At 35.4% G+C, this 24,946-nt stretch overlaps 1 protein-coding gene across 1 annotated transcript in view; it reads right to left on the bottom strand.

Annotated features, from left to right (window-relative positions):
- Positions 1-24,946, bottom strand: part of LOC122805905 (uncharacterized oxidoreductase TM_0325-like) — a 107,975-nt gene that overhangs the window by 52,319 nt on the left and 30,710 nt on the right. Inside the window, exon 4 of the mRNA XM_044076150.1 lies at positions 6,428-6,583. Coding sequence (XP_043932085.1) covers positions 6,428-6,583 — 156 coding nt within the window. The remainder of the gene's footprint in view (positions 1-6,427; positions 6,584-24,946) is intronic.

Raw genomic sequence — 24,946 nt, forward strand, 5'->3', positions numbered from 1 at the left:
CATAAAGAATAAAATCTAGAGATTTTTGAAAGGTATTAAAAAAAATATGGACATGGGAAAGAAAGAGAGATCTGATATGGTACAGTATTTATGCAAAGGAGAAAGCCAAATTAATCAATGCAAAAAAAAGCAGCCACAAAGATATTCAAAGAAAAACACAGGTAAAGGCATCCAGATATGGACAATTTTACAATACAAAAAATAAGATCACAAAGAGGGAGCTTAGATCCGAAGATTAGTAAAGTAGAAGTTGAAAAATAGAAGCAAAGCAAATGATTTAGTATAGAAAGTCTAACACAGGTTATAGCACAGGATGATAGAACAACGAGCCCCCAAATTAAGAAGAAACAGGAGGACCAGGAGACATCTGAAAAGAAATATGGATATGGAAAAAAAGAGATTTAATATGGTGCTATATGTATGCAAAGGAAAAAACAAAAGTAATAAATACAAAAAGTGCAGCACCAAAGATATTTGAAGAGAACTACAGGCAAAGGCATCTGGATATGGAAAATTTTACAATACAAAAAATAAGAAAACAAAGAGGAAAAGTAGAAAAGAGGATTAGTAATGGAAGCTAAAGAAACAGAAACTGAGGTTATGGATTACATGTAAAGTGAAGGATTTACTGTAGATAATCTAACTTTGCTAACACCACAGTAGACTAGAGTAATGGCTCCCCCAAATTAAGGAGAAACTAGTGGAATGGGGAACATCTGATCAGCTGCCATATGAAGATACTTTGGAGTGTTCCATAGAAAACCAGTACAACAGTTCAGTTGGAGTTGCATAGCAAGGGAAGGAACAGGAAACTGTGGCAACTCTAACATAGTCAATGTTGTGATATGAAAGCCCAGTGAGTGACAGATGACACAGGATGTAAGTGAAGAGAATTTGGCACAGGAAGATACTCTGGAACTTTCTATAAAATGCCTGCAGGTAATGGAGAACAAAGAATGTGTCCTCAGTTTAGAAGAAAATGATCTAACAATCAAATTGCTTGATTTAATGGAAATGGACAGCTATATTAAGATCAATGAAAGAAATAGACTACAGAAAGTCAATAAAAAACAAAAAGTTAGAAGTTTGATAAAACAAATAGACATAGCAATTAGGACTGTTCATAGAAATTCATGTGATATAACAGAAGTAAATAGGATCTATTACTGTGCAGCTAAATTAGTAAGAGATAAAGTCTTACCACAGAAACACAGGGCAGTAAAGGAAAGGAAGGGGAGAAATCAAATGTCATCATGGATGTATCGAATAGCAAGAACTATAAAGTAATTAAGACAGGAAGTGTCACTGTTAGAAGAGTGCAGAAGGGGGAACAGAACTACAAAAATTATCAAAAAGATAGATGTGATAAAAGCAGTGTGCAGTATCATAACTGTGCACCATCGCAAATAATAAACTAAAAATATCAGCACAGGCAGAAAAACTTAGAAGATATGCAAATGATATAAAAGAAAAGTAAAAAATAAGCAATTTGTTGATGACCCAAAAAGTTTTATAGAGGACTGGGAAACAGGGCAAAAGGAATTGAAACACCACCCAAAAAAGAAGAAAGATACATTTTGGAGAAATATCTTCGAAGATCCTGTGGAACAAGATGCTGAATGGATAGAAGATGTAAAAGAAAAAATGAGAAGTTCAAATGTACAGGATATGAAATGGGATGAAGTAATGGCAAGAGAGGTTGAAACAAAGTTAAGAAATGCTCCTAATTGGAAAACCCTAGGCCCAGATGCAGTGCCTAACTTCTGGCTAAAAGTATTAACATCTTTATATGAAGATTTAGCCATGAGTTATTAATAAAGCTTTTGATTCGGTTAACTGGAACTTTCTTTCACTAGTTTTAAAAGAATATAACTTTCCTTCTAATTTTAATAATCTTATCCAAATACTATATGAAAAATCTACTGCATATGTTAAACTGGGATCATATAGATGAGGCCCTATAACAATAAAAAAGGGAACTAAACAAGGTTGCCCTTTATCACCATTGTTATTTGCATTACTCATAGAACCCTTTGCAAATCAAATCAGATCAAACAATAACATAAAGGGCATTTGTATTAATAAAATGTTAAACCTTAAAATCCAACTCTTTGCTGATGACATACTATTAACTCTCTCAGATTCAAATGAGTCTTTGAATGCTCTATTTAACTCCATGAATAAATTTCAAAATATTTCCGGCTTAAAATTTAATGAAAACAAAACTAAAATTATGCCCTGTAATTGTAAAAAAAAATAATATAAACAAAAGATTTTCCAAATATATAGTAACAGAAAGTAAATTATTATATCTGGGAATAAATCTACTCAATGAATTAACAGATTCTCTAATATTTAACTATAATAAAATACTAGACAAAATAGAACAAACAATTGGTTACTGGAATAAATATATCTTTTCAACAGCAGACAGATTATATCTTATTAAAATAAACATATTTCCCAAAATATTATACTTAATACAAAATTTTTCATTGCCACCTCCCAAATATATTATTCAAAGATACAATAAACTAATTTTAAATTGTCTATGGTTTCCAAATAAACCCCGTATAGCCTTAAATAAACATTTGCCAGATTGGGAAGATGGTGGAATTAATTTACCGGATATTGATTTATATATTACCTCATCTGTTATTAAAAACATAACACTATGGTTAAATAATTCATACACACCTATATGGAAACAAGCCCATGAGCAGATTTACATAGAAATCAATTATAATCACATACAAGACAACTTAACAGTAATACCATCACCCCTTATATGGATGTTAAAAGATTATTTTTTAGGGAAAAAAAAATAATATTAATAAATTGCCATCAAACTATGTAAGCTCTACACTTTCAGTGTTCAGAACATATATAAACAAAATACCAAATATTAATTCTTGGATTTTTCTTATTTTCCCTATAGCTTTTACACCAAGTATTCTAGATACATTCCAAATATCTAAAATAAATATACTTAAAGAAGAAACATTACTATTTTGGCATCAACTTATAGAGAAAGGGAAAATTCTAACAAAGGAACAGATAATTTATAATTATAATATAAATAAAGACAATTGGCTGTTTTTACAAAATCTAAGGCATTTTCTTATAAATAAAATAGAACAAATGCAACCTTCAGTTAGACATGAAGCTCCAAAACTCATTGAATACCTTATTCTTATCACAAAACAGCCTTATCAGGGTACAGGTTATTTGTCTAATATCTATAAAATTGTTAAAAAAACAAAAAACTATCGTGAAAAATCATACTGGGGTTATTATACTTTAATAAACAACCATCCTCCAGTTGAAGAAGAAAAAAGTAATATTCTAAAATCTTCCAAATTTTCTACATTATCAAAATACTGGCAATTATTCACTTGGAGATATCTACATAGAAGTTTCTATACACCACATAGGTTAGCCAAAATGTATTCTATTGAAGATCAATGTTGGAGATGCCATACCAAGATAAAAGCAGATTGGCAGCATGTTTTTTATGAATGTATATGTCTCAATATGTACTGGAAATCCATTAATTATTTTTTCAGACTGTTTATAATGATAATTTTCAATTAACAAAGTCTTTAATTTTATTCAACTCTCCTATTCCAAACTGTGTACCAAAAAAAGACACTAAAATTCTATGGTCACTATTGGCAATTTCACGTAAAATCATAACTATACACTGGAAAAATGAGGCTTCACCTACGTTCAAGGAATTTGAGACTTTAACAACAACAGTTGCTCACATGGAAATATTAACAGTGAAGAACAGAACTAAAAGATCTACTTCTTACTATTACTCTTGGATGAAAGTACTGGAAATACTTGAAAATATCAAAGAAGATATATCATCTTATGTTTCTAACTTTATATAATATAGAATTTCAATGTTATTTGCATAGACACCAATGTAAATAGTTATATAATGGTTTGAAGTTAGTAATGTTTTAGAATTGTAAATATGTTATTTATCTTTATTTCATGTAATGTTTAAGACATCTTATTTGAAATAATAAAAAAAAAATATTTAGTGAAGATTTAGCCATGAGTAAGAACTATTTATATGCACACCCTGAATAGAAACCAACCTGGTTAAGAACAGAAAAAACAATATTCCTACCTAAGACTGAACCTGCAAGCTATCCTAAAAACTATAGACCAATAACTTGCTTTCTGATGATGTATAAACCATACACTGTTATAGATGATGATAGAGTTTATAGTCATTTAGAAGAGAACTTAATCATGGCAATAGAACAAAAGAACAACAAAAGAAAGTCATATGGAACAAAGGACCATTTGCTGTTAAAGTCATAATGCAGACCTGTAAAAAGGGGAAGAATCTGAGTATGGCATGGATAGACTACAAAAAAGCATTTGATAGTATCCCACATTCATGGATAAAAGAGTACTTAAAAATGTATGAGATACACCATGCACTGATTGATTACATTACAGTGACCATGAAAATGTGGTAAACCACTTTGCAGTTAAGCCATGATAAAGGACAAATTATTATTCCAGAGGTAAAAATCCAAAGGGGGATATTACAGGGTAAATCTCTATCACCATTGCTCTTTTGTCTTGCCCTTAACCCATTAAGCTGTCTACTTAACAAATTAGGGTATGGCTACAATTTGGCTCCCAGAAAACAACAAAGTATAAAGACTTCTCATCTTTTTTTTTTTTTTTTCGTAGGTGATATAAAACTTTATAGTTTATCAGATGGGGAACTGAAAGCACAACTGCAAGTGGTCAAAACTTTTTCAGATGATATAAGAATGTCATTTGGTCTTGATAAATGTACAAAGCCAACCTTTAAAGTAGGAATGCTGGATCACCAAGAAAACATCAGTCTGGGACAGAAATGTGATATAAGACAAGTGGAGCAAGAGGGTGTGTATAAATATTTGGGAACTGATGAAGGATCAACAATAAGACACGAACAAATGCAAATAAAACTTAGTAAGGAATATTTTAGAAGACTAAAATTAGTACTGAAAACAGTGCTGACATCTAAGAACAAAGTCCAAGCTATAAACCAATTTGTTTTTCCTGTCCTAATGTACAGTTTTGGAGTGATTGACTGCCCTCAAAAGATGTTGGATTAGTTGGACAGGAAAACAAGGAGGATGATTCATGCTTATCAAATAATTTATAAAAATCAGTGTATACCAAGACTATATATTCCCTGTTCTGAAGGAGGTATGGGCCTCCTCAAAAATAATTACATATATAGATCTGCAATTGTAGGACTGCATACATATCTGTTGACCTCACAAGACCCACATGTAGTGAAAGTTTTAAAATATGAGGAAAATAAGTCTAAGATGACTTCCCTACTTAGTTTAGCAGAAGCATATAAGTGTCAAGTGGGAATGGAAATCAAACCAGAAGTAGATAAAAATCAGGCAGCAACTGAATGTGGCAAAAAACAATAGAAAGAATATAAGGTGAAGGATCAGATGAGAAGGCAAGAAATGCGGAAGATGTATAGATATAGTTGCAAGTATAGAAAACTTTTAGAACAAGGTGATGTTGATCAGGACTGAATACAGAAATGGTTAAGGAGAGGTAAATTTAAACTAAAAGATGAAAGGTTAATATTGGCACCCCAAAATAGTAGACTACATTCACATTGGTTTACAAAATGCATTGAATATGTGGGAGAAACAGACAAATGCAGGTTTTATAAAACAGAACTGGAAACAATTGCACATCTTGCTGCTGGTTGTAAAATACTAATGGCACAAGGACTGTGTACTGAAAGGCATAATAACGTGGCAAGACTATTGCTTTGGGGTTTGTACAAACATTATAATACTGAAGTAGCTGAAAAACTTTGGAAACATGAGCCATAAAGCAGACAAAATAATGAAGTTATATCACATGGGATCACCCATTACCAACAGTTCAAAAAACAGATGCAAGAAAACCAGATATAGTAGTCCATGAAAAGAAGACAAAAGTAGGATTGTTCATTGAAATTGCTACACCCAGTGACTACAGTGTCTTACATACAGAGAGACACCGAGTCATAAAATATCAAGCTTTGCAGGCAGAAATTAGGGCAGCGTAGAAGAAAGATATCCAGACAGTTCCAATAGTAGTAGGAGCAATGGATCTTATAAAACAGAATATGCAATCGCACTTAGATATGTTACAGATACACATACCTGTGTGCTATTTGCAGAAGGAGTCATTACTGGGCACATTGTGGGTGCTGTGAAGAGCACTTCTGGCTTCTATCAAAGATTGAAACAACACTAATTTCATGAACTTTAATCATACTTTGACTTAGGAAGGGGGTCCATTCCCGTCATGCTATTAGAAACCCAAAAGACTTGGAGAAATTAAAAAGGGATATACCAAATAATTGCACGCAAAATGTCACCTTTTTTCATACCTGATATTAGTGTTCGTAATTTGATCATACTGTTCCAGGCTAGTTTTTTCGATTGACCCCATTGCAAGTATTTCAGCATTGTTAACCAACACATCCAGCTGACCAAAATGGGCAACAGTATCCTGTATTATATTCCTAGCTACTGCTTCATCTGGCCTGAGGAAGCAGAAACAAATTAATGTAGTAAAAAATGGTTATTTGTAAAATTGAGAAACTAGCATGCAATACCTTGTGAAAAGAACTGAAAAACATTAGTATAATGGGCTGAAATGTAACATCATTAGAGAAGCTGGGAATCGATTCTTCACTGATATGGCTCTGTCCCAGGACAAATTAATTAAATTCCTTCTGTTCCAAAAACAACCCAAGAAACAGCTTTCAGCAGCGTTTATATCACGTTATCGAAAGATGAAAATAGCGAACGCTATTTCATCGAACCTAAAATATCTAAACCACATAATATCAAACATTCAGAACAGTGAATTTTTTCCTTGGGAAAAAATTTGCTGTTCCGAAAAACATGCACACAACACGAGCACTTACAAGCCCAGCCATAGGTTCATAGGTTCGTAGGTGGATAATCGGCCCAAGGGTCTGAATAAGACTAGCCAACAAGGTTTCCTGGCTTTCACCACCCAAGAAAGTTATTTTCCTGTGCCCCTGTTGAGCAGAGCCACAGAAGTGATCCCCGGGGTGAATTTCCTATTTCCCATCCACTCATCAAGATTCTTCTTGAAGAGTGCTAATGAGAAGCTTTGTTTGATATAGATGGGTAGCTTGTTCCAGAGCATGGGAAGTCCCTGGGACAGGAATATATCCCTCCAGCATATTCTATTTATTGTGGTGATAAGGTTTAGGTCCCTAGAGCATGTTGCTTGGAGGGATTTGGATTTCTTTAGGTGGAGCATGTCCAACAGCTCTGGGTTTGACATAGCTTTGTATGTTAGGCAGAGATCACCTCAGAGTAGGCGATATGCTATGGAGTAAAGCTGGAGTTTTTTGAGACGGTCAGCGTAGGGCAACTGTTTGAGGCCAGTAATCCTCTTTGTGAGGTACATCTGTGGCCTTTCCAGCTGTTGTAGATGTCTTGTGAGGTACATCCCAAAAGGGGCATTGTACTCTATAATGGGTCTAATTAGTGACGAGTAGAGGGGAACAATGACCTCTTTTTTTTCCTGGATGAAAACACTTTTGTGATGAGGTGTGCCACGTAGAAGGATTTCCTGACCACTGTGGTGATGTGATTATCAAAGGAGAGACTACTATCCCCCTGGGTCCCAAGGTCTCTTATCACAGTTTTGGTGTTAAGTAGTCTGTCGCCTATGTGATAGTTCATGGGTACAGGGTTTTTACCAAAGGGGATGACAATGCAGTTTTTGGTATTGAGCTTGAGGCCATGGCTCTGACACCAGGCATCTGTCTCAGTGAAGCCCTTCTCTAGGATGTCCACATCATTTGGGGACTAGACTATGGCTCCTAGTTTGCAGTCATCTGTGAACTTCATTAGCCAGAGACCTTCTGTGTTAGCCTGTACTTCAGAGAAGTAGATACCAAACAGGAGAGGACCCAGGACTGAACCCTATGGTCCTCCACTTGTCACTGGGTTGAATTCAGATTTGGAGTCTGTGACTTTTACAGTGCAGGTTCTGTCAGTGATTCAGTTGGCAACCCATCTTGTGATGTAGAGATTTATAACTAGATCAGTGAGTTTATCTATAATTCCAGAATGGGGGATGGTGTTGAAAGCCTTGGCGAGGTCAAGATAGGTTATACTTACCCTTGTCTACAGCTTTGGTGACTGCTTCAAAGAAGTCAATCAGGATCAGGAGATAGGATCTACTTTTCACAAACCCGAACTGGGTGGGGTCCAGAGTTTGGAGGTTACCAATCTCTTTGTTTATAAGTTCCATGATGATACATTCCATGGCCTTACAGACCAGGCTCATCAGGTTAATAGGGCAATAGTTCCTGGGGTCCATGGTGGCTCCCCCTTTGTGGAGTGGGATAACTGTTGCTGTGCACCTTTCAGTGGGCACAAACCCTGATGTGATGCTATGATTGAACATGGTACTTAGGTGGGGATCCAGTTTGTTCTGAAGTTCATGTAAAACACAGCCTGGGATGTTGCCCAGTCCCATGGATGCTGTATTCATAGCTTTAGAGAGTGCAGTTTTTACCTGCACAGTTGTGATTACAGGGACTCTGCATTCTTCCGGTATAGATATGGGCCCTTTAGGGGGTGAGAGGGGGGTAAAGTTAACACTAACTCTATCAGCCAGGATATTGGCAATATCAGTTGTTTCTGTAATTTTTGTGCCATTGTGCTGTACCTCAGTGCAGATCTGGGTGTTGCCACTGAGATTCTTGACATAGCTATAAAATGCTTTGGGGTTGTCCTTAGAATCAGTGGTGATTTTGTTTTCGTAACTAGCTTTGGAGGATTTTATGAGGGATCTCAGCTTCTTACTGAGGCTGATCAAGGAGCTCCTCCACTCATGGGATTTTACTCTCTTTTGCAACAGTTTCTTCCTTCTGTTGTAGAGTTTGTTTATGGCAGGGGACCACCAGATTGACTTCCTTTTTTTGGAGGATAGCATCTTGATTCTGTTAGGGATATCACGATCCATGCACTGATGTAAGTGCCTAAAGAGTACATTTGTGTAGGATTCATCATTCATAACTGTATTGTCCATCTGCATGGGTGTCATGAATTCACCACTTCTGTCTTAAGAAGCATGAAGTTGGCTTTGGAGATATTTTTAAGGTGATTTCCTTAATGTGGGGTGGGGGCAGGATGTGGATATCCAGGGTGATTAGCTTATGGTCGGTTCTGACCAATGAGGAGTTGACTTCAAGTGTGGAACACCTGTCACTCATGTTGGTAATGACTTTGTCTAGGATATTGTTGCCCCTGGTGGGGGTGTGGATAAGTTGATCCAGGGCATTGGAATTTATGAATTCCAGAAAGCGTTGAGCGAAGGAGTTGGTACATGAGTAGTTTTCCAAGTTAATGCTGGGGTAGTGGAAATCGCCCATTATTAGGGTGTTTGGTTGAACCCTAATATTTTCCAGTATATCAAGACAAGAGGAGTGGGAATTCTGAGGCATGATAGGGAATATGTAGCAAGCTACAATTTGGATTACAGTTTTGCCCAGCATTAGTTGCACTTGGATAATCTTGGATGCATTATGTTGAGCTACTAGCCTGAAGGTGTGGATATCCTTAATGAATATGGACACACCTCTGCCTTTAGTGTTCCAGTCTGGGTTAGATGGCCGAAAGGTGTGGTATGAATTATAGCCTGGTAATGCAAGGGCACTCTCTGGAGCCTTGAACCAGGTCTCAGTCACTGCACAGATATTGATGTTCTCCATTTTTAAGGAGTGCCTCAAGTGAGTGCATTTTGAGGTTTAGACTTCTAGCACTGAGTTGCACTACCCTCAGTTTTTGCTTGCCTGTACCTGTTACAGTGGTGAATTTGTCATTTGAACTTTGCCTAAAAAAGGCACTATAGGAGTGGCAAGAGCCATAGCCAGTATCCAGAATCTCAGGGGTGACAGGTGCCGGAAATCTCTAGCAAAGCATCGTGATCTATCGCCCATGTTGTCCCAGGCAGACAGATACTGGATCCTCTTAGAATGACACCAGAAGCTTAGCCAATTGTTGAATTCAATCATTTTGCCCTTGTACTGTGGTATTATTATGGACGATGGCAGAAAGATACTCAGGGCTATGGTCATACCTGCCTGGGCTACATGATCTTAGAGCTCTTCCATGTCTCTTTTCATGTAGTCCAGGGAGGTACATCTCAGGTCATTCACACCAACATGTACAATGATAGAGTCATATTTGTACTTGTTGTGGAGTGACCTGACTGCATGGGTTATGTGGCGGATCCTGGCACCCAACAGGCAGCTGACAGTAACCTTCTCCTTTTTAGCCTGAAGAGTGGGACATCAGTGTGCCTGACTATAGAGTCACCTATGACTAGTGTGTTGGGTACGTTGTTTTGCCTTATGGGCTGTGGTTGAGTGGCACACTGAGTTTATGGGCTATGTGTCATTTTGGTTGTGTCAGGGGGTGGAGGTTACTTGTATTTCTGCTTTGGAGGTCTCTGTTGCTTGGGCAGGTTATTACTGAGAACTACTGCAAATGTTTTTGTGTTTCTATGTGCGGATTTTTGTGGTGTAGGTTTAGTGAGACTATATGATGAGTGTGGTATGGTGCAAGTGTTTACCTTCTCCTTTTGACTGCCAAGTTCACTTTTGGTTGGAGAGACCTTTGCCTCCAGTTTGGCTAGATAAGTGCATCTCTCACAGGTTGTAGTGTTGGTTGGTAGGAGGAGAGGGTTGTCTGTGTACATAAGGCAGTTGCTACATTGCCCCAAGATGCCCAGATTCATTAGGTAGATAGGAGTGAATACCAGGAGCTGACCCTTGGACATACCTGAATAAAAAAATATTTTCCTCTAGACAAGTGAGGAAAGTAAGTACAAAAGCTGTTTTCCTCTAGGCAAATGAGGAAGGTTGAGTGCTGTAGCAATTTGTAGCTAATTTAGTGCTTACAATAAGTTGCAGACAAGTGCTGAGCTCGAAGAAGCAGATTTAAGTGCTAAAACTAAGAAACTGGCTAGTTCTAAGGGAAAAATTGAAGAGCAGACTTTATGGTGCCAGGAATAGTTTAACCCTGGCTAAGCAGTGCTGCGAGATAAGCAAACTCGCTCAAACTTGTGAAAACGTGGGTTTTTTACTCAGAAAGTTGAAAGGGATAGAAATCAGCCCAAAACAGCCAATAAAGTTCAGTTTCAGAGCTGGAAACCACTCCTCTTGTGTCAGATAGGCTGCTCAATGCTTACCACTCTCACTAATAAGCAGAAAGACCTCCCACTACCACAACAAGTTCTGGACAACTCAGAAACACAAAATAAAGTCCTGAAACCAGCAAATCTGGGAGCCAGACTATTCTAGTATAGGAAAAGGTGGGAAAGGAGCAAAACAGATAGTATTTTTTTTTGTGAAATTAAACTGAAAAATGCAATTTAACAGTAAATATGCACAGCGAACGTCTATCAGACTTGAGTGTGAAGCCTACAGCAGTAAAGGCAGTTTAAATTCTTAACTTTTAAGCTGAAATCAAAGTGCACACACAGTAAAATGATTTCACAGTAAAATGCAGCAGTGATAACCACAGAACCACAGCAAAAATGGCTTTTAATGTGCAGTAAGCAAAAACAGTCAAGAAAAAGCCAAAACGATACTTAGAATCAGCAAAAAGTCTCTCCTTCTCATTTCTGGTGCTGTAGTAGTCTGCAGGATGTCCAAACAGGATCTGCCAAGCTAAATCAAGAGCAAACCTACGCAAATAGGGTTTTCTAACTCAGAAAGTTGATATTTCCATATTTAACCCATTTTCTAATTTTCAATAGCTAGGTGAATAAAGTTCACAGATATATGAGCCTATGCTGTAGTATCTAATACCAACTGTCTCTATCCATGAGGGATATGAGTGCCACCCTAAGAGTAAATTTATGATTATCCATCAGTTGATCTAGGTCGGGCTTGAAGAGGGTCGGGGAAGGGCTTTGCTTTATGTGAATGGGAAGCTTGTACCAGAGAAATAGTAGTCTCTGAGAGACATATCTCTCTCCATACGAAAAAAAAAGTATATATATATATATATATATATATATATAATATATATATATATATATATATATATATATATATATATATATATATATATGCATATGTGTGTGTGTATGTGTACACAAATATATATTTGTGTGTGTGTGTGTGTGTGTGTGTGTGTGTGTGTGTGTGTGTGTGTGTGTGTGTGTGTGTGTGTATGTATGTGTATGTGTGTATATTTATATATATGTATATATATATACATATATATATATATATATATACATATATATATATATATATATATATATATATATATATATATATGGGTCACCTTCATTTGACCTAAAGTTCATTTGCTCGATAGAAATTTCAGGCAGCCCAGTTGCCTGACAGTTCATTTGCCCGACAATTAGAAAAAGGCAAGTAAAAGGTTTTTGTCCTGTTCCCCACTGTACTGCAATCCTGAAGTTTGAATATATAGTTGGGGGGGTGGGGGCAAAGCCCCCCAACTACATTGATTTTAGTGAACAATAAAAATCCAAACTGCACAATATAAAACCAAAGTAGGTTGCCCCCCCATCCCCCCAACTATATCTTCTAACTCCAGGATCGTACTACAGTGGGGAACAGGACAAAAACCTTCTACTTGCCTTTTTCTAATTTTTGGGCAATTGAACTGTCAGGTAATTGGGCTGCCTGAAATATCTGTCAGGCAAATGAACTGTCAGGCAAATGAAGGTGACCCATATATATATATATATGTATATATATATATATATATATATATATATATATATATGGGTTATCCTTACTTAATCGATGGACCACTCCATCGACACTCACTCCATCGATGCTACAAAACATCGATAACCCGACGCCCGATGTTACACGGTAAGTAATAGTTTGGCCATTAACCTGAACTTTGCCCAGTACCCCCATGGTAGTGCATTCTTGGAGTTGGAATATTAAGTAAGGGGGGTGTGGGGGCAAAGCCCCTCACATAGGGGGGGTGGGGAGTGTAGCCCTCCACATGTGAGTGTTGGTTTTAATGGTAGGTTACTGTTTGTGGATGGGCAAATGGTTACTTACTGTGTGTGTAAAGTCGGCCGTCGGGTTGTCAATGTTTTGCAGCGTCGATGGAGTGGTCCTTTGATTAAGTAAGGCTAACCCATATATATATATATATATATATATATATATATATATATATATTTTTTTTTTTTTTTTTTTCTCATATCGAAATTAAACTCTTCTCTATTGATCTTCTTGCTGTATACCCTCATTCTTCTCAAGTTATTCCTTCCTGATAAGATTCTCTCACATTTTTCCTGTGGGAGTTTGTATAACCATAACATGCCCATCTCTGCTTTCTGTTTTCCAATCAGAAGATGTTTAATTCAGTTAGCCAGTCTTCGTCTCTCTCTCTCTCTCTCTCTCTCTTTATATCATGTACTGTCAATGCCCTTTTCATCCTAGCTTATCTGCTCTGTATTATTTATAGCATTGTGACCCCCTGCTTCCTAGTAAGGCTTCAAGGACTGCACACAATATTTCAGTGCCTGGATGAGGGTTATTAAGACTTTGCTATTGAATTACATCTTGGATGACCAAGTCACTGAAACCTATTTGTATGAGAGAACCTGAACAGGCTTGCAGCAAAATTTTTTACAACTTACCCTTCAGGTATCATGACTTTAAAAGCTTGAAAGTAGTTAAGCTTTTTAAGTTTTGTATGCATGGGAATGGGGAGCCCTGACCCCTGGTGCAATAGTTAGTCAGAAACGCATTCAGTCTATCAAGTTTAACCCAAATGTTTTTGTTGACATGGTTAACAGAAAGAGGTACCATTCCATTTCACATTTCTTTTTCTGAAATCTACTCTGCTAGTTACAATGCACAGTATTTGATTTGCTTTCCAGCTATGGGACAGATGGTTTGACATTTCGTAATAACAATCCCATTTTTTTTGTGCTGCAGATGCTTTACTCAGATTCCCCTACCACTGTGCATATTTGACACCTGGTTTGGCATTTCCTTGTTACAGTCCCTGTTCCCACCAACATATTCTACTCCTGAGTTATCATTCCCCTGGCAGACTACAGCATCCTGTATATTCTTCTCCTGGTTTATCATTTTATTTGAACAATCTCTGCCCTGCAGCTACATATTCCACTCCTATGTTACCATTCCCCAAGCATGCTCCCAGCACTGTATATAATCTAGCCCTAGTTTTCCATTTCTTAGTTTTAATCCCTGCCCACACCTGTATATTTCACTGCTGGGTTGTCATTTCCCAAACACAGTCCCAACATCGTATATCTCTTGCCCTCTGGCTTATCATTCCACAGGTCCAATCCTTGTCCCCACCTATTTATTTCACCCTTGGGTAACCATTCCCCAAGCACAGTCCCAGTGCTCCATATATTCTAGTCCTTGTTTATCATTCCATAGATAAACTCCCTGCCCCCATCCCTACCTCTTCCATCCCTGGGTTATCATTCCCTAAGCATACTTCTAGCTCCATATTTGGTCTACTCCAAGTCTGTCATTTCTCAGGCACATTCCCCATCACCTGCATACTTTAACCCTAGTTTATATTTCCCAAGCTCCATTACCCTCCCTTTGTATATTTTATCCATAGTTTATCATTTTCAGTTATACTTCCAATCCCGTCTATACTATAACATTTGTTTATAATAACACAGGTATACTCCCTGTCCCTTGAACACTTTTAACAATGGTTTATCATTGCACAGGTGCAGTCTCTGTCCCATGAATATTTTATTGCACAGGTATACTCTCTGACCCTTGAATACTTTTAACACTTGTTTATCATTGCACAGGTATACTCTCTGACCCTCGAATACTTTTAACACTGGTGTACCGTTACACAGGTACACTCCCTGCCTGCTGCATACCTTAACACTGGTCTATCTTGTCCCAGTTAGAGTACCATGTGCTTAGAAGGACTGAAGCAGAGCAGCTGCTGCTTAGACCATGCATCCAGCTATTTTAAGTATATCACCAGGCCCACTCTACTATGATAGATTCCCCACAAACCTGGGTATTTTCAGTCAGGAGACTAGTTAAATTTTCTATGGCATATTTAAAGTCAGATCTGAATATATTAAACAAAGATGGAACCAGGACCAACCCCTGTACGGCAATACATCTGATGTTCTGCCAGCCTGAGAGCTTCTATTACTGTGACCATCTACTCCCTGCTATTTAGGTATACCTGTCGTCATGTTTACCTACCTCTCCTCCACCCTGTTGTCTTAGTACACCTATCCATATGGTTTACTACCTATCCTAGTCCTTCATTTCATTGCAAACAGCCTCTTCTGGGAGACTGTATCAACAATTTTGCTGATGTTGAGGTAAACTACATCTTTAGGGTGACCTATTTCCATCTCCCTGGGTATTATATCAGGAATTATCTGCTGTGAATTTATATTAGAAGCAGTCCAAGAACCTTGTAATCATTATGAGAACTGTCTCCTTTGTTGGCCTGTAAGTCCTTTATAAATTAGTACCAGCACTGCTTGGCTTCCAGTCTCCCATGAAAACCCCCTCCTAAACCTTCATGTTGAATGGTTCAGACAGATGTTTACCAAGAACCTGAGCATTCCATTTTAGGATCCCAGGTAGGATCCCATCATGTTGTAGTGCCTTTTTCCTCTTTATACATGTGAATGCCCTTGTCACATCAATAGCTATTATCTTGTCAGCTGTCCATTCTCCACTATTCCTGTTTGGTGTTGTATAATTACTACTTTCCCTTTACTTTCCACTATAAACACTGATGTAAGGTAGCCATTTAAAATTTTTGCCTGCTTGGCATCTCTGTCATTCTGTTCTTCTGAAGCCAGATCTGCACTTTTTTATCCCGTATCTTTTACTTTCCAATACATACCTGCGCCATCTCCCATCACATAATGCCTGCTAATTTTTTCCCTCTCTAGTTTTGAATTTTTAATGCACCTCACTGTCCTACTTTTGGAATTATAAGAAATTCTCAGTGATCCTTTCACTTAGGCTTTCAGTCCATGTGTTAATTTTCCTTATAATTTATGCCTGCCTTCAACGCCTGAATGAACCAGACTAGTTTCATGTTTCTCCTGCCCTTGTATACACATTTCCCTCAAATCTTTCTCTTTACATTTTAAAATCACCCCTTTTATATATTCCATAGGTCCCCACATCTCTATTGTCCTGGCACAGTCACAGAACCCAGTTCAAGAACCTGCTTATTCCTTAGCTTCTGCCCCAAAATGCCAGGGCAGGTCTTTGTGCCCTGTCTTTTTTTTTTATGGCCAATGTATATCTCTCATTCCCCCCACTCACACAATAGACTGAAATAAATCAATGATTCTTCCTTCTTGATTCCATTCAGTACCTTTTTTTCTGAAGCCCCTTCAAGCTGAATTCCTATATTCATCTCTTTTCCTTGACTAATTTGCTTGAGGGAATTCACCAGTCCACATCTAGTAAACTAACATATCCAGTCTTACCTACCCCACTGTCTCTTTGACCATTTGTTGATCTTGTATTTAATTAATTCACCATCTCTTGTACTTTCTTTGGCTGGCTGGAGGAAAGTGTCTTTGTTCCTACTTTTCACTTTTACTCCATACAATGTTACAGTTAGGAAGCTTATAACTAGCTTCTATTCTTGCTCCATTTTCTTTCTCCATCTCTTCCAACCCGTCCATTATATATAGTGGCACCTTTTCAATCTTTGCCTACCCTGTCCTTCCTAAACTCTAGGTAATCTAGGAGCTGAATATCTTATCTCCAGCAATTGCTGTTCTGAATCTCTGCTTTTCAATCCAAGTTATCCTCACTCCCTACCAGAAACATTACTAGTTTGGTTATCTTCCTTCTTAAGCTTCTGGTGTTGATATGCACCATCCTGAGGCTATTTCTTTACTTCCCTTTTCTATTTTAACTCCTGTCATCCCAAGAATTACCGAACTCTTGACTCTTCCTGATCTTTTGCTAAAATTCTCCTTTTAGTTCTGTTTCTTTGCTATTTAACTTTTTATTTATTTTTGTTGCATATTTTAGCTCCATTTGTCATCATCTCTCTTTCGGAGAAACCTGATATGGTATTTTCATTTACTGGGGCAAATTTAGTCAAAAAATAATAATAATACCTATTTCTTAACCAGCTACGCCCACTAGACACAAAGTCCATTTTCAGGGGTGACCCAGGAGCAATCTGGGTAAATGACTTGCTCACGGTCACACAGTAGGCAAATGAGGGCTGAGGGAATCAAACCTTGTACCATAGAAACTACAGTATATAACCTTGACCCTCTGCCACAACTGCCAGACACTAACCAGAGAAAAGAAGGCCCAAACAGAAGAAACTAGTAAATGTTCCAGTGTAGATTTTGGAAGTAGACGCTGGTTTGAAAGTTTAGATAGACATGAGGAGGAAGAAGAGGAAGGACATGAATATGGGGCTGATAATGAAGAAGAAAAGAAAGCAAGTTAAGTAGGGAAATGTTAAATGGGGAAGATGGTGATTAGAAACATTTTCAAATATTAAATAAATCAAATAATTTCTATATTTTGTCCATTAATATTGGTAGTTTAAAAATAGTGGAATAAGGCTTACTGTATTAAAATGGTTACAAAGCTGTACCTGGACTATGCTAGTATTTAAAAACATATGAATTATAGGATGTAGAAGGCAGAAAGTAACTTGAAAAATAATCTCATGGGCCTATAGTGTAGCTGTTACAAAAAAAGGAGTACTATGGAGTAGCTTTTCATTCAAAAAGGAAATATAAATGTATTGGCTGTAAAGATATTTAATAAGGGTAAGTCCTCGTAACTGATACCCATACCTCTAAAGTGTACCTCATTACGAGGAACGTACCTCATTTGGGGACTTAAAAAGTTCATGTGCCTCAAAGTTCCTCAATGTTCCACATTGAAAGACTCTGTCACACATTCAGTGTTAAATTTTTTTAAGTGAAATCCATTGTAAATAGAAATTAATCATATTAATTCATTAAAATATCTTCTTTATAAGTAAAACCAGCATATTTTAACCATCCTATGGACTTCCTAGTTGAAGTTGTTAGTAAGCCATTATTATGTGTTCCACATTTTGCCCATTTGTTCTACATTATGAGGGCTATTGTTCCTCATTTTGGAGATGGAAGGTTGAGAGCTATGCTGATACCTGCTGTAGAGAAGACATGTAAATGTCAAAGGGATGCCTGCTTCCACTTAAGAAGGATCCAAAAGACAATTATTTGTACAAATTAAGAAAGTAATCTTTACTTTTCATTTCAAGATGATGTAATATGTGTGAGTGATGTTGTGATTTTTAAATATCACTTAAGAAAAAAAAGGAAAAACAGGTACAGGTATTATGCAATATATAGAAAATTGCAAGGCAGGATATTTAAAAATAGGAAAAAGAATCCCAGCTGTATTGCATAGAGGGATAAAGAGCTGGTTACAACCAAATAGTCCTGGTTTGATTAGACTCACAGTAACTGGAAGAGCTGGGCAGGGAGAGTGACATACTGACCCAAATATTCTCTTCCTAATTTCCCATTTTGCAAGCATGTGTCTGCTGCTGTCTGGCCATTGCCATCATGCAAGTAGAGGCTTGGTTGACTATCATTAAGCTCTGACCACTGGCCTAAGAGGTATGGCTCTACCAAGCTGGTAATGGTAACTCTTGTAGTTGGAGCATGTTTGTGGAAGCCTTTTGTGTCCCTCTGGTGGCATAAATGCTCATGTTAGCTGCTAGCAAGTTGGGTTACAGACTAAGCAGAAAACTCTGATGAAGGTTTGATGAAGGTCAGAGAAGTTAACTCTTGTCTTTCAAGGAATGAATATGCCAAGAACAGCTCTTGTCCATCAAGGCATGAAAAGGCCAACAGACCACAATGAGGGATGGCAGGCATCAGAGACCCAAAAAATGTAGGTGAAAGGTGACAGTAGACTTATAAGAGAAAATCTTAATAGAAATTTAGTATATCATGTATAGGGATAGTATATAATGTATAGGGATAGTATAACATATATAGGGATAGTATATAATGTATGGGGATAGGCTGAAGGAAATGAGAAGATGAGATATGTCAACAGGGTGTTCAGAACAGTTGATAGCCTGAAGTGATTTTTGGGAAGATAATAAAAAGAAAAAGCAGTAAAATGAATAAAAGGATTGTGCTGATTGTGAAGACTGGTAGAGAAGGGGTAAAGGCTGCCAGCCTAGTCAAATAGAATTTGATACATCCGCACCGGACAGCCGAGAGAACTAACAAACACCTTTATTAAATGTATGACAATCACCACGTTTTTCATCACATAACAGTTAGACTTCATCAGACAAATACAAACACTAATTGACACATATATATATGCTGACAAGTCATTTAAACTAACCAATAAAAACCTCGCTGAACAATACTCATAAATATAAATGAGTCCATTGTACCTAACATACGTAAAGTCTAAATAAATTCTCGATGGCATGAATACATTTAAATACAAACCAATATTTTAAATGTTATGAAAATTGAATAGCATTTAATGAAAAAAACTGTTATTGTATTCTTAGAGAATCCTTATAATATATTTGAAAAATAAACATGAATGGAATTTAAACAAATGATTCAGAAAGATATTTTTTAGTAGACAATACTCCCATCTGGTGGTCAGAATAAGAGTACACATAAATTTCATCGTAAATAATGAACCAAAGCAATATACAAATAATAAATATCACCCCATTGGATGTCCTGAATACATAAATAAATGAATAAATATATATATATATATATATATATATATATATATATATATATATATATATATATATATGTAATGTAGATAAATAGTATAATGAATATAAGTTAATATAATAAATATGTGATATATGGATAAAATATATATATAAATGTATATGATGAATAAATAGACTAGGAAGTAGTATATAAATATAAACCTGTAAATGTAAACATTAAAATATAAAACAATGTGTATATATATATATATATATATATATATATATATATGTGTGTGTGTGTGTGTGTGTGCACAAACATATAACATAGATGTAAATCTAAACGAATATGTGTAAGTGTACATGTTAAATGACCCTGAACATGCACATGTGCAAAATAATATAATATGATATATAAAAAATATATATAAAAAAAATATATATAATATATAAAATATGATATATGAATATGTATGTAGTACCATCCATTAGATTACATGTATATAAATTAAGTGAAAAAATATAAAATATAATATAATATAATAATTACAATTTAGCTGCCCTTAATTTTAAAACTGGGGCGAGAGAGATACTGTCGTTTAAACCCGCAAATTTCTTTGCCTCCAGGACAATTTGCCAAAATAATTCCCGGTATTCAATCTGAGTCTCCCACAAGCCCCCTCTTTCATCCTTCTGAATCTCCTCCAAAATGAAAAATTTATATTTCGCCAAGGGGCAGATATTCATATGCTTATACAATGCATTATATTCTTTCTTATTTTTGATATCATTCAAGTGTTCATAAACCCTCCTTTTTACCTTCCTCTCTGTCTTCCCTATGTAGAAGGCCGAGCATATTCCACATAGTGCAATATATACTACTCCAAAAGAATTGCAATTACTATGTGTTTTGCCAACAATCTCTCTTTCTCTTGCTTCGATGAAGATATTATGCGAATTAATCATGAATGAGCATTGTGAACACATTCCACAAGGATAAGTACCACTAATTTTAGTGCTTTTCTTGTTCACTTTATATTGAGCTGTCAACCAATCTTTCATATTACGTCCCCTTCTAAAAATTATATTAAAAGAATTGTTTGATTTGTTAAAATACAAATCCGTAATGTTGAAGAATGTCTCCCATTCCCTAAAAAATACTTGTTTAACGATGCCTGCATCCCCACTAAAATCAGTTATGAATGACCAAGTGTATACTTTGTCTTTCATTGATTCAGTAGAATCAAATGCCTTAATATCAGCAATAATAGGGGGATTATAATTCAATATAAGTGCAAACCTATTTTTTCTCCCTTGTATAACTTCTGTTTTAATGTGGTTACAAAAATCCGCCAGATAGCCTCTATCCAAAAACATACTAACCAAAAATTCCATTTCATTAATAAAATCTTGATCATTCGATGTCATTCTTGAAATCCTAACCATTTGACCTTTTACAATACTTCTCTTCTGGTGTAAAGGCTGCCCACTTTTTTAGTGTAAATAAGAATTGGAGAAAGTTTTTTTCCTATAAACCATTGACCTAAAATTATCTCTATCTTTCTCTAATGTTACATCAAGATAATTAATACTGTGTGCGTCTATTTCATGAGTAAATTTTAAAAAAGTAGTAGTACGATTGATATATTTAATGAAATCATTTAACTTGTCAATACTATCTTTCCAAAATATGATAATATCATCCAAAAATCATTTATATAAAACCCAACATCCATTATACACACTATTATAAATGTATTTTTCTTCCCAAGTATTTAAAACTATGTTGGCATATATGGGAGCACATCTTGCTCCCATAGCCACCCCACTTATTTGATGGAAGTAGTCTCCTTGAAAAAATAAATAATTGTATTTCAAAACCAACTCCATTAAATTTACACAAACATGAATTTCGTCATCTTCTAGTTCATTGAAAAATCTTATAGCATCTTCAAACTATTCAATTCCTATACTGTGGGGTATTGAACGAAACAAGTCTATTACATCTATAGCCACAAAAATAATCTCATTACTCTTAGTAATATTCTTCACTTTTTCTAGAAAGTCCCATGAATCTTTCAAATATGATGTTCCTTTAAGCATTAAGTCTTTTAATTTAGTGTCAATGTACTTTGCTAAAGGGGAAAAGGCTGAACCTTCTGCTGCTACTATGGGTCATAAGGGAGGATTTTTACTATTTTTGTGTACATTGGGAATGCCGAAAATTGATGGGATTTTTGGTTTATTATTATATAAAAATTCAAACATACTATAATCGATAAGTCCCTCCAAAAATAAATCATATATTATTGTATAAATTCTCTTATAACCGATGTTAATCTCATTGATAGAAACATTACCATATTTAGACTCATCTAACAATAAATTTAACATTTTACTCTCATATGTACTGGAACTCATAAGTACCACCCCTCCCCCTTTATCTGGTTTCATTATTCTCAGGTTAGAATTTTCTTTTAACTTCTTAAGTAATGTTAGTTCACCTGTTGTAAGATTAGGAATAAATTTATTGGTTCTAACTGCTTGTCTCAATTCATTCTCCACAATGTTCTCAAAATTTCTTAATTGTGGGTGTATGGGGGGGTTCCAGGTACTTTTTTTCTTTAATTCCTTAGAATAATCAACTTCTCCTAAAGTATCACCACAAATTAACTCTAAATTCATTTTCTTCAAAAACATCTTAACATCAATAATCAATCTGGTGATGTCACATTTAGTTCTTGGGACGAAGTTAAGCCCTTTAGAAAACAATTCAAATAAATGTCATTAATTTCAAGTTCTGGATAGTTGAATATATTAAAATTCTTAAAATTAGCACATGTGCAAATAACAGGTATATCACATACATTTTCTAAATTGCTATCAGTAATATTAAAATCAATGTTAATGTCATTAGTTAAAACAACTGAGAGACCATCATCTAATATCTCCTGCCTCTTCCCCTCCCCCCTTCCCTCCATCCATTCCTCTGGAAATTCCCTTCTTTCTGGTTTCTGATCCTTTCTGACCTCCGAAGGGGGGGAATTCTAAAGGGTCAAAAATGTCATGTGGTAAATCGCCCTGTCCCTCTTCATGATGATCAGTATTGTCATGTCTATATTTATCATTATACAAATATCTCTCATTTTTATGATTGAAAATAATTCTCGGTTTGGGGTACTGAATCCCCTGTTCATATTCAAATGTATCCCTCATTATCTTTCTTTTTTTCTTTTCTAAAATTTTTTCACACCGTATCTATATCCCTTCTAAGATCTAAATATTTCTTTTTCTCTAAATCTACAGTGAATAAAAGGTCATTAGTAATCTTCCCATTAATGACATCAATTTGTTTCATTAAACATTCAATTTCATCCTCATTATTCTTAATAATGCCTCTCAGGAGCTCAAGGCCCCATCCATCAAACATATTTAACAACTTGTCATAAAACTTTGTGCCTTCTTTTACGTTGTTAGAAATTTATGAATGCGTAAACCTTTCGGTACAATTTTAGCATGAAGGCATTCTTTTAAATAAGCATTATCAATATTTAAAATCTTGTATTTAAACAATAAATCATTACGTTTATGTATGTTGTCAGCATATGTACACATATTATCATTGTCTGTAACTGAAATATCATTAAACGCAACTTTGCGTTTAAGCCACTCACTCAAAGAAATGTCATTACTGTGCAAGCAGTCACCTTGATTCCCTGGCGGTTTGTGAACACTTCCATATCCATTATAATCCAAAATAGAACTGCTGTCCTGGTTCAAAATGTTAGGGAAGTTATTAGCACCACTAGGTCCTGTATTCGCAACTTCTACGATATTGCGATTCAACGCATGTCCATCTCCACCGACTCCATTGCTTTCTCCACGCATATGCAATGCGTTCTGGTTTCCAGGAAGAGTCTCGTTTAACTCTGATAAACAAGTGTGTTACAAAGAGGAGTCAGCAGAGCAACTAGCTGACTCAGCTGTCCAATAAGTGCCGGAAGTTGATTCCCCTGAGATGTATCAGTGCCCAAACGGACCGGGGAAAAGCTGTCCTCACCCTCCATAGAAACTGATAAACTTCAAACACGAGGCACAGTGTAAGCAATAAACTAATAAACCAAAAATAGCGCTGTGAAAGGACAAATCCGTACCAGACAGCCGAGAGAACTAACAAACACCTTTATTAAACGTTTGACAATCACCACGTTTTTCGTCACATAACAGTTAGACTTCATCAGACAAATACAAACACTAATTGACACATATATATATGCTGACAAATCATTTAAACTAACCAATAAAAACCTCGCTGAACAATACTCATAAATATAAATGAGTCCATTGTACCTAACATACGTAAAGTCTAAATAAATTCTCGATGGCATGAATACATTTAAATACAAACCAATATTTTAAATGTTATGAAAATTGAATCGCATTTAATGAAAAAAACTGTTATTGTATTCTTAGAGAATCCTTATAATATATTTGAAAAATAAATATGAATGGAATTTAAACAAATGATTCTGAAAGATATTTTTTGGACAATACTCCCATCTGGTGGTCAAAATAAGAGTACACATAAATTTCATCGTAAATAATGAACCAAAGCAATATACAAATAATAAATCTTAATTTTAAAATTAAGGGCAGCTAAATTGTAATTATTATATTATATTATATTTTATATTTTTTCACTTAATTTATATACATGTAATCTAATGGATGGTACTACATACATATTCATATATCATATTTTATATGTTATATATATATTTTTTATATATATTTTTTATATATCATATTATATTATAATTTTGCACATGTGCATGTTCAGGGTCATTTAACATGTACACTTACACATATTCGTTTAGATTTACATCTATGTTATATGTTTGTGCACATATATATATATATATATATATATATATATATATATATATATCATTGTTTTATATTTTAATTTTTACATTTACAGGTTTATATTTATATACTACTTCCTAGACTATTTATTCATCATATACATTTATATATATATTTTATCCATATATCACATATTTATTATATTAACTTATATTCATTATACTATTTATCTACATTACATATATATATATATATATATATAT

The sequence above is a fragment of the Protopterus annectens genome, chromosome 7.part0, assembly GCF_019279795.1.
Source record: "Protopterus annectens isolate FY-2018-M chromosome 7.part0, PAN1.0, whole genome shotgun sequence".
NCBI classification, from domain to species: Eukaryota; Metazoa; Chordata; order Ceratodontiformes; family Protopteridae; genus Protopterus; species Protopterus annectens.